The sequence below is a fragment of the Rhinoderma darwinii genome, chromosome 4, assembly GCF_050947455.1.
Source record: "Rhinoderma darwinii isolate aRhiDar2 chromosome 4, aRhiDar2.hap1, whole genome shotgun sequence".
Classification (NCBI taxonomy): domain Eukaryota; kingdom Metazoa; phylum Chordata; class Amphibia; order Anura; family Rhinodermatidae; genus Rhinoderma; species Rhinoderma darwinii.
This window is the reverse complement of record NC_134690.1, coordinates 69646773-69659640: the sequence shown is the minus strand read 5'-3', so window position 1 is coordinate 69659640 and position 12868 is coordinate 69646773. Positions and strand designations below refer to the sequence as shown.

At 42.7% G+C, this 12868-nt stretch overlaps 1 protein-coding gene across 3 annotated transcripts in view; it reads right to left on the bottom strand.

Moving 5' to 3' along the window:
* The window catches only part of NCK1 (NCK adaptor protein 1), a 108321-nt gene that overhangs the window by 34033 nt on the left and 61420 nt on the right, over window positions 1–12868 (bottom strand). For 2 of the 3 annotated variants that reach the window (XM_075861183.1, XM_075861185.1), the window contains 2 exons: window positions 10105–10149; window positions 2172–2418 (listed from right to left, as the gene is read on the bottom strand). In XM_075861183.1, coding sequence (XP_075717298.1) covers window positions 2172–2400 — 229 coding nt within the window. In that variant the 5' untranslated portion in view covers window positions 2401–2418; window positions 10105–10149. Of the gene's footprint in view, window positions 1–2171; window positions 2419–10075; window positions 10150–12868 lie in introns of all 3 variants that reach the window. The other variant, XM_075861184.1, reaches the window with a different exon arrangement.

Genomic DNA, 12868 nt, shown 5'->3' with positions numbered 1-12868 from the left:
CAGGTAAGATATGTTTGTGTATGTGATGTGTGTGTATGTTAGTCTTATACTGTCTGATTACCACTGTATCTAATCCTCCTACACTGTGCAGTCGCTCAGAAAATGGCGGCACACATTGTAGGAGGTTTGACTATTCAAACCCCCTCCTTCTCCTGGCACTAGCCATAATAAGGGAGGGGGGATTGTGTGAGGACACGAGAGTGTGTCAACCCCAAATTGGCAGCATAAAGCAATGAGGTTGCTTTACCACATTGACCATGCTGCAATTTTGGGAACTGCTCCCTCTAGTGCCCAGCACATGGAAATGTTATAAATTAGAATCTAATTTATAATATTTCCTGACTTGTGAAAAAATAAAAAAAATAAAAAACGTGTAATCACTCAAATAATAATGGTTTAAAAAAATAAAAAAAAATTCTAGCGACACATTCCCTTTAACCCTCCGCTGTCCAGGTATCCGCAGGCCAGTTAGTAAACAAATACATGACAGACCTAGCTTAAAAAAAAACAAAAAACACAACCATACCTCTTAACTTTTGAATCCCCATTCCTGGGACATATCAAACCCTGCCCCCAATTAGCCCACACTTCTCCCAGATACATATTTGTAAAAACTCGTTTTGTGGGGGGGGGGGGGGGGGAAATCACAAGAAAAATAGGATATTAGGGCATATGGACATCATAGAAGGGGTCCCCTGCTGAAGACCCCACTGTATTAACCATAGACAGTAAAAAAGAGCCGCTCTTGCTCAGACATTACACGGTCAGGCACATATTTGAATAGATGGCATGGCATGTAAGGCGGTGTTCACATATAGAGTAATTGCTGCAGATTTTCGATCCAAATTTGCAGGCAAAAAAAAAATACAAAAAAAACAAGACAGTATATTACAGTAACACGCTGCAGAAAATGTACGTGCTAGAAATTATCACGCGGTGCAGATTTTTGAATCCGCTGCATGTTAATTTCTGCTGCTGAATTGGTTGCGCACGTGTTGCAGATTTTCTTCATTAAATTTAACAGAGAAGTGAAAATCCATAACAAATGGCAAATGCGCTTTTTTTGCTGCGGGACAGCTGAATTTTCATCGCAATAATCGCAATTAGAAGGAAAAAAAAAAAAATGCAAGACCCTTTTTCTACCAAAAATAAAATACTCCTCACTGGCACTCCTCCTATAACACGACGTTCCTGCACCCTGGGCTGGTCTGTGTTAAGCCGGCCCCCTGGGATGATGATTTGTCCCATCTGACCGCTGCAACCTGTGACTGGCGGGGACGACATCATCCCAGGAGGCAGACTCCACACAAACCAGACGTTGAAGCAGGGACTCTTTGCTACGGAAGCGTCGGGGTAGTATTGAATCCTGGGCCGGCTTTAGGGGTATTCACATCATAAAACGTTACAGCACATCAATAGGATATGCCACAACATCATGATTGTTGTGGGGTATGACCTTTGGGACCACTGCAGAGCGAAGAAAAAAAAAAAAAAAGGATCTTCGGCATTCCTCATACACAGTGTCCCGTCCAGCCGCCCGCTGTGAATGGAACTTCAACACCGCTCTTATCAAGCGAATGGGGCTGTGTTATAACTCTCTGCATAGCGGATAGCCTGGAACACCGCAGGAGAAAGCAGTGAATCAGCCAACTGGCTTAAAAAGCCTAGCAGTGGACCCCCATCGATCAGTACGTGATGCCATATCCTAGCTAAATGCCATCACTTGTAAAAGTGGGAAGATCCCTTTAAATTTCCAAAAACATTGGTTGTCCAATAAGACAACCCCTTTAAAGAATCGCTTTCAATGCATTTTCATAACATACAAGCAACGTTCACAAGGTTTACATAGTTCGCGCTGTGCACCTTTTTATATGTTTGCTGGTCCATAGAAATAAAAGCAAAATTAAAGATGGCCTCAGTGCCCTAGTACATGGCCAATTTATTCACATATCAAAACACATCAGAACAGCCAAATAAATATATTCTTCTGAACGCTTCACGCGCAACAAAGAGCCGTTCTGCAAAGTGGCAGAAATATTATAGGATGAGAACTGTAAACCGGCATCCCAACAGAAAGAAGAAGTTTCCCAGACTGTACATTTTGGAGCACCACAATTTCTCCATGCTGTGGTCACAGATTAAGAATTATTAATAATAATGAATGGACTTACCCAAGGTGTCTTTTAAATTTTTTACTATGGAGGCCTTTCGAGCGCTGTTTTTTCTCTCTACGTAATTGGAAGGTACGAAGCCAGTTTTGTTCATGGAGTTGCGGACACGCCACCAGGATTTGGAGTCATCCAAAAGGAGGAGGCGCTCATTCTTTTTAATGTCCAGTTCCTGATCTTGCTGAGCCACGTAGTCAAACTTGGCAACCACAACCACCTCTTCTGTTGTCATCTTCTAATCTTATTAGTACTGAAATGGAACATAAACAAGTCAAAACCTTCTCTTATATATGCACCAGATAAATTACTGTACAGGCTGCTAGAACTTGGTCATCAATATAGGTCTCAAAGAATCAATGATATAGTTAGCAGTGCCATTATCCTCCCATGTAATACAAAACCTTAGGAAGTACTATAGCAAATACTGTAAACCGACACTACAAAGTCAAATCGCAATAAGCCACAAGGCTTTAAAATCTAACAAGCGCTTACAATGCCAAGAAATCCTTGCTCATAAGAGAGAACACTCAGCTCCACGAGTCCTACTAGATCCTAGGACACTTCTCTGTCAGGACAACGCACGGAAGACATCAGTGGAATTTCTATACTATATGACAAATGGATGATGGAAGAGTAATTGTTTTTTTTTAAAACGGAATTTACCCCCCCCCCACCAAAAAAAACAAACAATTCCAAGAACCCACTGTAAGGCCTCAGGTCTGTGGCTGTATCGCAGAACGGTGTCGAGTGGATCCATAATATGGGGCTTATACTATGGCTCTAGGTGCCTCTGATTTTATAGAGCGTCTGCAGAGGATTTTTTAGTACTCAAGTTTCGTAAAAATTCTGCAAAAATAAAAATTGTGGCATGATCGATTGTTGCTGCATTATGGAGGTTGTCTTGTCTAAAAGCCTGGCTCAGAGAGGCAACATATGGTGGCACATGGGGTACCTACGTGTAAATAACAGATCTGTAGGGACTCTGTGGCACCGTACATTTTCTGTACATACAGCAATGCTGTGTGCAGGGATTTAAAGCATGTCATGCCTCGAATGGGCGATCACCGGGAGGGCGAAGATCACAGTCAGTCGTTTCAGGAACAGTTATTAATGAACAGCTGAAACTTTCTAAATACAAATTCTTCTTGTAACTGCTATTTCTTCCTTTAAATCTCATTATTGGATGTAATGGACTATACAGCAAAACGGTGTAAAAGGTTCCTGCCGGCCCACATGGTCAGTGCCCGAGGCTGCAGTGCATGCCCCCCACTTAGCCTATTTTCTCGGAGTATTGTTTGCTACTAAATAGAAGTGTTTGTTTCCGGTTTAATCAGACAATACATGAAAGGACTGCTTCAGGAAGGGGAGCCACAGTTCTTAAGTTCACCGCAAAACCAAGGACACCTATTTTTAATATTGAAGGTTCTTCCAGTATTGTCCACAGGTAATTCACAAAACAAAAAAAAACAAAAAACTTATATCAGGCCCGCTTCACAAAGCGTTGTTTGCCTTCAGTTGGAAGTATACATCAGACTCCTGACATATACCTGCGACGGAAGGCTGCAATAAATCCCACTGTATATGCATCGCCCAAACCCCCTTGCAGTGCTATCTGATGCTCTACCCAGGGACCCCAAACCTGGTGAAGCTCCTGACGTGGCACTGTACTTATATACACGGAGTGCCTGGGCAAAGAGCGCCTCCTCAGGACGGCGGTACTTCCTGCGACCTTGTGCAGGAATCTCCAGTGACATAACGGTCCATGTATGGACACTTATGTGACTGGAGCTCCCCGACGTATACATTTAACGTGTACCTGTGAAGGCATCCATCACAAATAGGCTTCCATTCAAATCAGAAAAAGGTAAACTCTGCGGTATGCTGTTTTGCGGGATCCCTCACGATGGTACAGAACAGTCTACTACGCTATTCCATCCTTCAATTAAAAAAATAAATAAAAATAAAAAAATAAATAAAAAAGGTACACTACTAACATGATGTAGGCTAAAAGAAAGCCCAACAGACATGTTTAAATCGCTTACATCGGCAGCTTTCACAATGTACACGATAATTGTAGAGCCGAAACGTGCTCTGAAGGGAGGGCCTAACACCAGTCATAGGTTACATAAATCAGAATTCTATTTATCACCTTGAAAACGTAATTTTATGGGCAATTATGTTGTCCCCCATCCTCCGATGTCACACACAGATCCACATGGATAGACTAAATATCTATATTCTTAGTGTCCTTGATGGGCACTGTTTGGGCCTTTACATATGATTATGTATTAGCAGGATATGACTGAGCACCAGATCAGGGTTCAAAGGACCAAAACTTTCACATAATATATAAAAAATATTTTCCAGGGACAATTTCTCGGGGCGGGCACCGCACGAGCTCTGAGGAATAGAATGAACGCGAAGAAAATTGGGCGGGCATTGAGGCATAAGCAAATAATTGAACAGGGCGGGCATTGAGCAGTCTGAGGACCAATAGGATGCCTCAAACCCGGGACTTCTGACGTACACCCGGGTTTGAGGCATCCTATTAGTCCACCGTCTCCTCAATGCCCACCCTGATTATTCTTCTCATATGCTTCAGTGCCAGCACCATTTATCGCATTCATGTTATTCCTCAGTGCCTGCCTCGATGGTATCTGATGGGGATTACATATATACACGGATGATGGTGATTACATGAGCTGAGGTGTGGTCTTGTGATACCTACAAGGGGGGGGGGGGGGGTTTGTGTGGCACTACCTACAAGGGGGGGGGGGTCTGTGTGGCACTACCTACAAGGGGGGGGGTCTGTGTGGCACTACCTACAAGGGGGGGTCTGCGTGGCAGTATCTATAGAGGGCAGTGTGAGATGCAAAACGGGTCAAAATTGTCCGTTAAAAACGGCAACACTGCTCGGAACGGATGCAAAACGCACGTTTTTATCGGCCGATACTCGGACTCGGTCGTGTGAATAAGGCCTTAGCCTCTGCTAAGACGTGAGCTTTAGGTGGATTTTTGAACGTGTTTTTATTTTTAAATTATCTATTTGTTACAAAGTTGCATAAAGGCGGTTGTGGTTGTAAACAGCAACAACTGCAATGGTCAGGTTCTCTAGTTTCTGGAAACACATAGGGTGCACTTACTTTTCAAGGTGTGCAGTTCCTGTTTTTTAGAAGTGGTTCATTTTTTTGTATTTCCAACTAAAAAATAGATTGTCAGTTCCCTTGATTTTGAAGATATTTTCACATACACAAACATTAAGTGGCATGTATAAACTCCAGACGTTTATCCAATTCTCGGCTTGAATAATCCAAAAACATTTAATTTTCATGCAGTTTTTACAAAAAAAAAGTGACACTGACGCAAAATTGCATGAAGGCGTCTGTATATTAGTCGCATTTTGACAATGTGCTAGGTGTCAGAGCAACAGCTGTCTACAAGAGCGAATTGAGTTGCCTGCATTCTCTAGACTGCAGCTGTAGTTCAATAACAAAATTGCGATAGTCACGCTACAAAAATTCTCCATGTAGCACAACAAAATCAGAAATCATAAGCACGGGTCAAGAAAAATCTCAATTGCTCTGGTAATACTGATAATAAGATCTCCACTGTTTCCAGAACTGCCTCTGATGCGGAACCTAATTCGAAAGACTTCACTTTTTTTTTTCCCCACTTACCCTATAGATGTAAAGGAAAGGAAAATAAGTCACTAATGACTGCACAGAGGGTTCTCGGACACGCATACATGAACTTCACCCAGAAAAGACAACAGATATAATGGGATAATCAGCCTTTAATCTCACAAAAAATTAAGGTCGTAGCAGGACAATAATTCAAGTGTTTAAAGCAGAGGTCTCAAGCACGCGGCCCGCATGCGACCCCTGGGGCTGTCATCTGCGGCCCGCGGGACACAGAGCCGCTAGTATCGGCTCTGCTCCAAGACTCTGGAATTCTCTGACATCGCTGTCCACATATGAACAGCCATGTCTGGGGCTTCCCCAGAGCCGGAGTCCCGGGCAGAGCGCTAGTATCGGCTCTGCTGCGGGACTCTGGGGAAGCCTCTGACATCGCTTTCCATACATCGACAATGATGTCAGGGGCTTCCCCAGAGCAGGAGTCCCAGTGATGTCAGGAGCACAGCTGGAGTCCCAGGAAGAGCCTAATAGTGCTCTGCCCGGGACACCAGCTCTGGGGTTGCCCCTGACATCTGTCCATATATGGACAGTGATGTCAGGAGCAGAGCGCCAGAAGCGGCTCTGCCCCGGGACTCCAGCTCTGGGCAAGCATCTACATCACTGCGGCGGCAGCATCCATCAAGGGCATTTTTTCTATATGCGGCGCACTTACCCGGCCGAGTTTGAGACCTCTGGTTTAAAGGGTTATTCCCAGGTCCTGTGGATACGCCATAAATGTCGGAACTGGGAAAAACCCTTTAATTTTTATGAAACATTCATGCTTATACTGACCTCTTCCCCCAGACGGCAGATTGCTAAATTTAACCATGTCCTAAGAAAAGCTTAATTCTATTAATGACCTCACACTACCACAGACTTGTTTGTATGCAACACAGAAAAAAAGAAGAAGTCATACTAATCATGTCATATGTCTGCTTCTAATCCCTCTTATTAGCTCGTCTTAGTAAGGCCTTTTACATCTTAGGCCCACTTCAGATCACATTTTTGCACATACATTTAGCAAAGGCCCTGAGATACACAATAAACATGTCGATAGGGCTTCATTAGACCGGATGCCAAAAGAGTGTCCTTTTCGACTCCATCGAGTTGGTATACGTCAGTAAACCCTTTATTTTAAGGATGGAATAGCGTAGTCGACTGCGCTATTTCATCCTGAGGGATCCTGGAAAAAACGTATTCATGCGGTACACTTTCTTGCAACATGGAAGCCTATCGGTGGCAGGTGCCACTTTATGGCATTTGTCACAGATATACGTTACAACATATACATTTGGAATCGCCAGTGACATAACGATCCATATATGGATAGTTGTGTCACTGGAGCTTCCTGCACAGGGCCACATGAAACACTGTCTAGGCACTCTGGCCCTGGGGATGCTCCTTACGCCATTGCTTGTATATGGACAGAGACGTCAGGAGATTCCCCAGGGCTGGTGTCCCTGGGCAGAGTGCTACCAGATCCTTCCTCTGCCTGGAGACCCCTTCCCCAGGACTGTTGTCCCCGGATGCACTGCAAGATGGGTGGGGGCTGTTTGGGCTACATATCCCACTGTATGCATATACAGACTTATACCTCTGACAAAAGGCAATTAGTGCTATGTGAAGAGAGCCACTTCAGCACATTTAGTGTACGGTATGTTCACCTTCGAACAAATTGTGGCCAAAAGCTTCAAAATATAGTAATATACTGTAGGTTATCTATTTTTGCCTTCTTAGCACTGTTTTACTCGAGTGCATTTGTTACTGTTTTGCAGATTTCTGTGGTTAACTAGTGGATTATGACCACAAACCGTCTACTCCGAAGACAGGTTATGGGCAGAAAATGCCCTTAGTCTCCCCAGAACACAGACTGTTCTCTCTAGCGATTGGTCCTCTAGGTACTATGAAACCTACCAAAAAGTTAGATTTAAACTGGCCTTATCTTCCAATGTGATGCCTATTGAAGGTTCAGTTTTAGACTATCAGGAGTATTCATCCTACAGATCATTCCAAACAGAGCAGGATGCTGGAGAGACACAGATGGAGATCTAAGGCACAGGAGAGGCTGCAGACCCTGCTCTGGACAGCAGCATTCATGTCACAAGCAATGTGCAAACTGCATGCTATTGCGCGGAGAGACAAAAGATGATTTGTTGGTAATACCCTTACATCATCTATAGGAAACAGCCTGGAGGAGATTCAGAGACAACCACAAAATACACAGTAATTTGTGGTGGTCCCCCAGTGCATTCCTGGACGGTTATAGAAAGGCCAGGCACATTTTGCCTTATACTTCATTATTTAAAAACCTACAATAACTAGTAGTGATATCAGGCATGATGAGAAGAGGTGACAATTCACATTGCAAACTATGGTTTTCCCGGAGTTTGCCCTTTACTAAAGAAATGACCGCAACTTTTGGACCACCACATTCTGACATGAGTGACAGGCTTTGTAAACCCCATGTACAGAGCATAATGGATATAAAGCTTTGTGACTCTTTGTACCCGCTTTTCGATTGGCTAAACTCAGGCATTTGTTATTTCTAAGATTACACAAGGCACAATAAGAGGTGATGTTTATTTAGTGTTTGATTGTGGTCAAATTCTCATACACAGGGCTTTCCAGATTGCCTAACTATATTCTAAGAAAAGTTTCATACCATGAAGACAGAAACATAAGGAAGTAGCAAGTGTGATGCAAAAACTTTTACCACATTTAGTTGAGCAAAGCTGAGAAAATATTCCGGGAACAACTCTTGTAGATGTGCACTCTATGGCCGAATACGTTTGCGCACAACAAATTGGTATAATCTTCTAAATTGTCTGCTCATACCCATGATTCAGGTAGCATCCCAAGCCTTTCAACCAAAATTCATGGGACCTGATGAGTACCGGATCATGAAATCTTCGGATTGATAGGACATTTATATTAAAATATATAATAGAGATTTAGAGAAATCTCATTTTGTAAAAAGGTAAATTTTTTGTAGGAAGAGAGCCAAAAATAAAATGGTAACCCCCTCATTGATTTAGTCATGTGTGCTTGTTTATGGTGTCAGCAGAAATGGTCAACAAAGGCACTTTTTCCGACAGCCATCTCATGTGTATGGCCGGCTTTAGGCGGGATGTAACTTATGGCGACTACTCGTTCGACCCCATACTTAATGATCGTTGCTCCTTGTGACTGGCACAAACCAGCACCAGTCGAAAAACTGCATTGTTGCCACTCATAGGTGGTTAAAAACGGGTGACATCTTACATAATTGGTCGCATCAAATATTTGAATAGTCGATGAACGAGCCTTTGCGCATACATCAGCTGATCTTTACCCTGAACCCATCACCTGATCATCTGCCCGTATAAAAAAAAAGGCTTTAGACGGAGTATACACAAAAACACAGATTTTTGACCCACCAGACCAATTTCAGTACAAGATTAGTCTGAGTTGACTGTAAGCATATACAGATATTTTTATATTCTCGGCTCCTTATCTTTCATAATATTTGTTACATTTTATAATCTTGGTCATAAGGGCGATTGGCAGACAACTTTCTAAGACGGTCAAAACATTTTTCTATTAATCAGACCAACGGCCCATTTCCATACACCAGTTTAGATTGACCACATCATATGTGACGGACTACTCAAGAAAATCCCATGACCCATAGGTCTGTCACAAAATACTTAAATAGAACTTTAACTTAAGAAAAAAGGAAATTGAAGCTAGTGGTCGCCAATTTCACAACAAAATCAAAACTCAGTTTCTCAAGAAACCGACTAAACGGAGCTGTAGCAGACAGGACGTTTAATATTACGTCAGTCAGTACCAAATGGCCATGAAAACTTGTCTTATGAGAAAGCTACAGAAACCCGGCCCCTCAGGTTATTTACACTATTCACACATTTACAATTGTTACACCAGTAACAGTTTCTTGTTCTAGCACTTTCCAATAACAGTATAGGGTTAAATAGTTCTAAAATACTAGGAAATAGTGGCCTCGGAGTACGATGACCTGAAAATTTTAGCGCCTGCTGAAAACCCCAAAACAATTGTTGGACTTCAGAAAACCTGCAAAAATAGGACATTGGAAGCTTTATAAATAAGCGGCATGTGAATGCGCCTTCCAAAAAATCTGACATGTTTTATGCAGGTGGCCAAAAATTGGTTCCGTACATAAATATAAAATGTATATTTTCTCCAAGCTATAAACAGGGGAAAAATTGTACGTACAGGCTTGGTTAATCTGGATATTTGCATACCTTCGCCACATCAAATCTTTCCGTTTTCCAAATCCAAAGAACCACCTACAAGAAAAAAAAACAAAGAACACCACATGCTTACATTATATAGATACAAGTTACAACAGAGAATTACTGACATTGGTAAGAATAATTTGACAGACATTGGTGACATATCTCTACATGGCCAACCACCGCGGCTCTTGCAGATTCCGAGAATGAAATGGCAGCGGTGCCCGTAGGTATCCTGTCCACTCTGATCTGCTTTTTCCGGATGGGTGCTTGGAAAAAGCAGAGCTGAGTCAACAGGAGACAAAGTGGCACAGTCATTTCTGAGCCTCACTGCCACTTCGTTGTATCAAGGTCACAGCAGTTGGACCCCGGCTGGTCACACAATGTTGGCATATCTAGCAATATACACCGTGTTCCAAATTATTATGCACATTGGATTTAAGTGTCATAAACATGTAATTTGTTTTTCAATGAAACTCATGGATGGTAATGTGTCTTAGGGTATGTTCACACGAGGGCGTCCGTTACGGCTGAAATTACGGGGATGTTTCAGCCTGAAAACATCCCCGTAATTTCAGCCGCACCGGCATGTGCAGGCGCTTGAACGCCGTGTCAATTACGGGTGTAATTGGCGCTGCTATTCATTGGAGTCAATGAATAACGGCTCCAATTACGGCCAAAGAAGTGACCGGTCACTTCTTTGACGGGGGCGTCTATTTACGCGCCGTCATTTGACAGCGGCGCGTAAATTACGCCTCGTGTGAACAAACATCTGCCCATTGCTTTCAATGGGCAGATGTTTGTCAGCGCTATTGAGGCGCTATTTTCGGACGTAATTCGGGGCAAAAACGCCCGAATTACGTCCGTAAATAGGCCGTGTGAACATACCCTTAGGGCTCTTTGGATCATTGTAATCAATCTCAGACACCTGTGATAATTAGTTTGCCAGGTGTGCCCAATCAAAGGAAAACTACTGAAGGACGTTCCACATTATTAAGCAGGCCACAGGTTTCAAGCAATGTGGGAAAGAAGAAGGATCTCTCTGCTTCCGAAAAGCGTGAAATAGTGCAATACCTTGGACAAGGTATGAAAACATTGGATATTTCAAGAAAACTTAAGCGTGATCATCGTACTGTGAAAAGATTTGTGGCTGATTCAGAGCACAGATGGGTTCGTTCAGATAAAGGCATAATGAGGAAGGTTTCTGCCAGACAAATTAATAGGATTAGGAGAGCAGCTGCTAAAATGCCATTGCAAAGCAGCAAACCAGTATTTGAAGCCGTTGGTGCCTCTGGAGTCCTGCAAACCTCAAGGTGTAGGATCCTCCAGAGGTTTGCAAGTGTGCATAAAGCTATTATTCGGCCACCCCTAAACAATGCTCACAAGCAGAAACGGTTCCAGTGGGCTCAGAAATACAAGACGACTAATTGTCAAACCGCGTTGTTTACTGATGAGTGCCGTGCAACCCTGGATGGTCCAGATGGATGGAGTTGTGGATGGTTGGTGAATGGCCACCATGTCCCAACAAGGCTGCGACGTCAGCAAGGAGGTGGCAGAGTCATGTTTTGGGCTGGAATCATGGAGAGAGAGCTAGTAGGCCCCTTTAGGGTCCCTGACTGTGTGAAAATGCCCTCTGCAAAGTACGAAGAGTTTATGACTGACCACTTTATTCCGTGGTACAAAAAGAACCGTGCCTTCTGTAGCAAAATTATCTTCATGCATGACAATGCACCATCTCATGCTGCAAAGAATACCTCTGTGTCATTGGCTGCTATGGGCATAAAAGGAGAGAAACTCATGGTGTGGCCCCCATGTTCCCCTGACCTCAACCTTATTGAGAACCTTTGGAGCATCCTCAAGCAAAATATCTATGAGGGTGGGAGGCAGTTCACATCAAAACAGAAGCTCTGGGAGGTTATTCTGACATCCTGCAAAGATATTCAACCAGAAACTGTCCAAATACTCACAAATTCAATGGATGCAAGAATTGTGAAGGTGATATCAAAGAAGGGGTCCTATGTTAACATGTAACTTGGCCTGCTAAGTTTTTTTTGATTGAAAGAGCTTTTGATTTCTGTAAATATGACCTCCTGATGCTGCAAATTCAACAAATTACCATTTTAGTTCTCTTTACAACCTTTAAAATGTTTTGATCTCGGTTGTGCATAATAATGTGAAACAGTGCATTTTGAGTTTTTTACTTCTAGAAAAAAATCTGTTATCATTAGGAGATTTGTTCAATAAAATTTGCATTATACTCCAACAGTTAATGGCTTGAAGATTATACTGACTGTCATTTGCATCGACTATTTAGGAAAATCAGCGAAAAATAACATTTGCATAATAATTTGGAATGCAGTGTAGATCAGCATAGTCTCAGACTACCACGGTCTTCTATATTGACTCTGGCGTGAAGTGCTAGTAAGTCTTCGCTGTAGTGCAATGGTATAGGCCCGAGTAAAGCTATTGCGACCAGTCGCTTTAACACTTTACAACTTAGAGAAATTAGATGCCAGTAAGCTTTGGCATGGAATGGGGTCAACTTCATATGAGGAACTTTGATACCCACCAATGAGATAAAATAATTAATCTTACGTTTAGGGAAGTTATGCAAAAATATTTTCCAAGACTGTCAAATTGACTGCATAGCAGGTTGTACCAGGATGCCATTATGCTCTAGACCTAGGCTGTGGTGCCCTCCAACTGTTACATTCTTAGAAGTCCAGTCCGCTACTTTTTTATGCATTTCCAGGGCAGAACTTCATAAGGAACC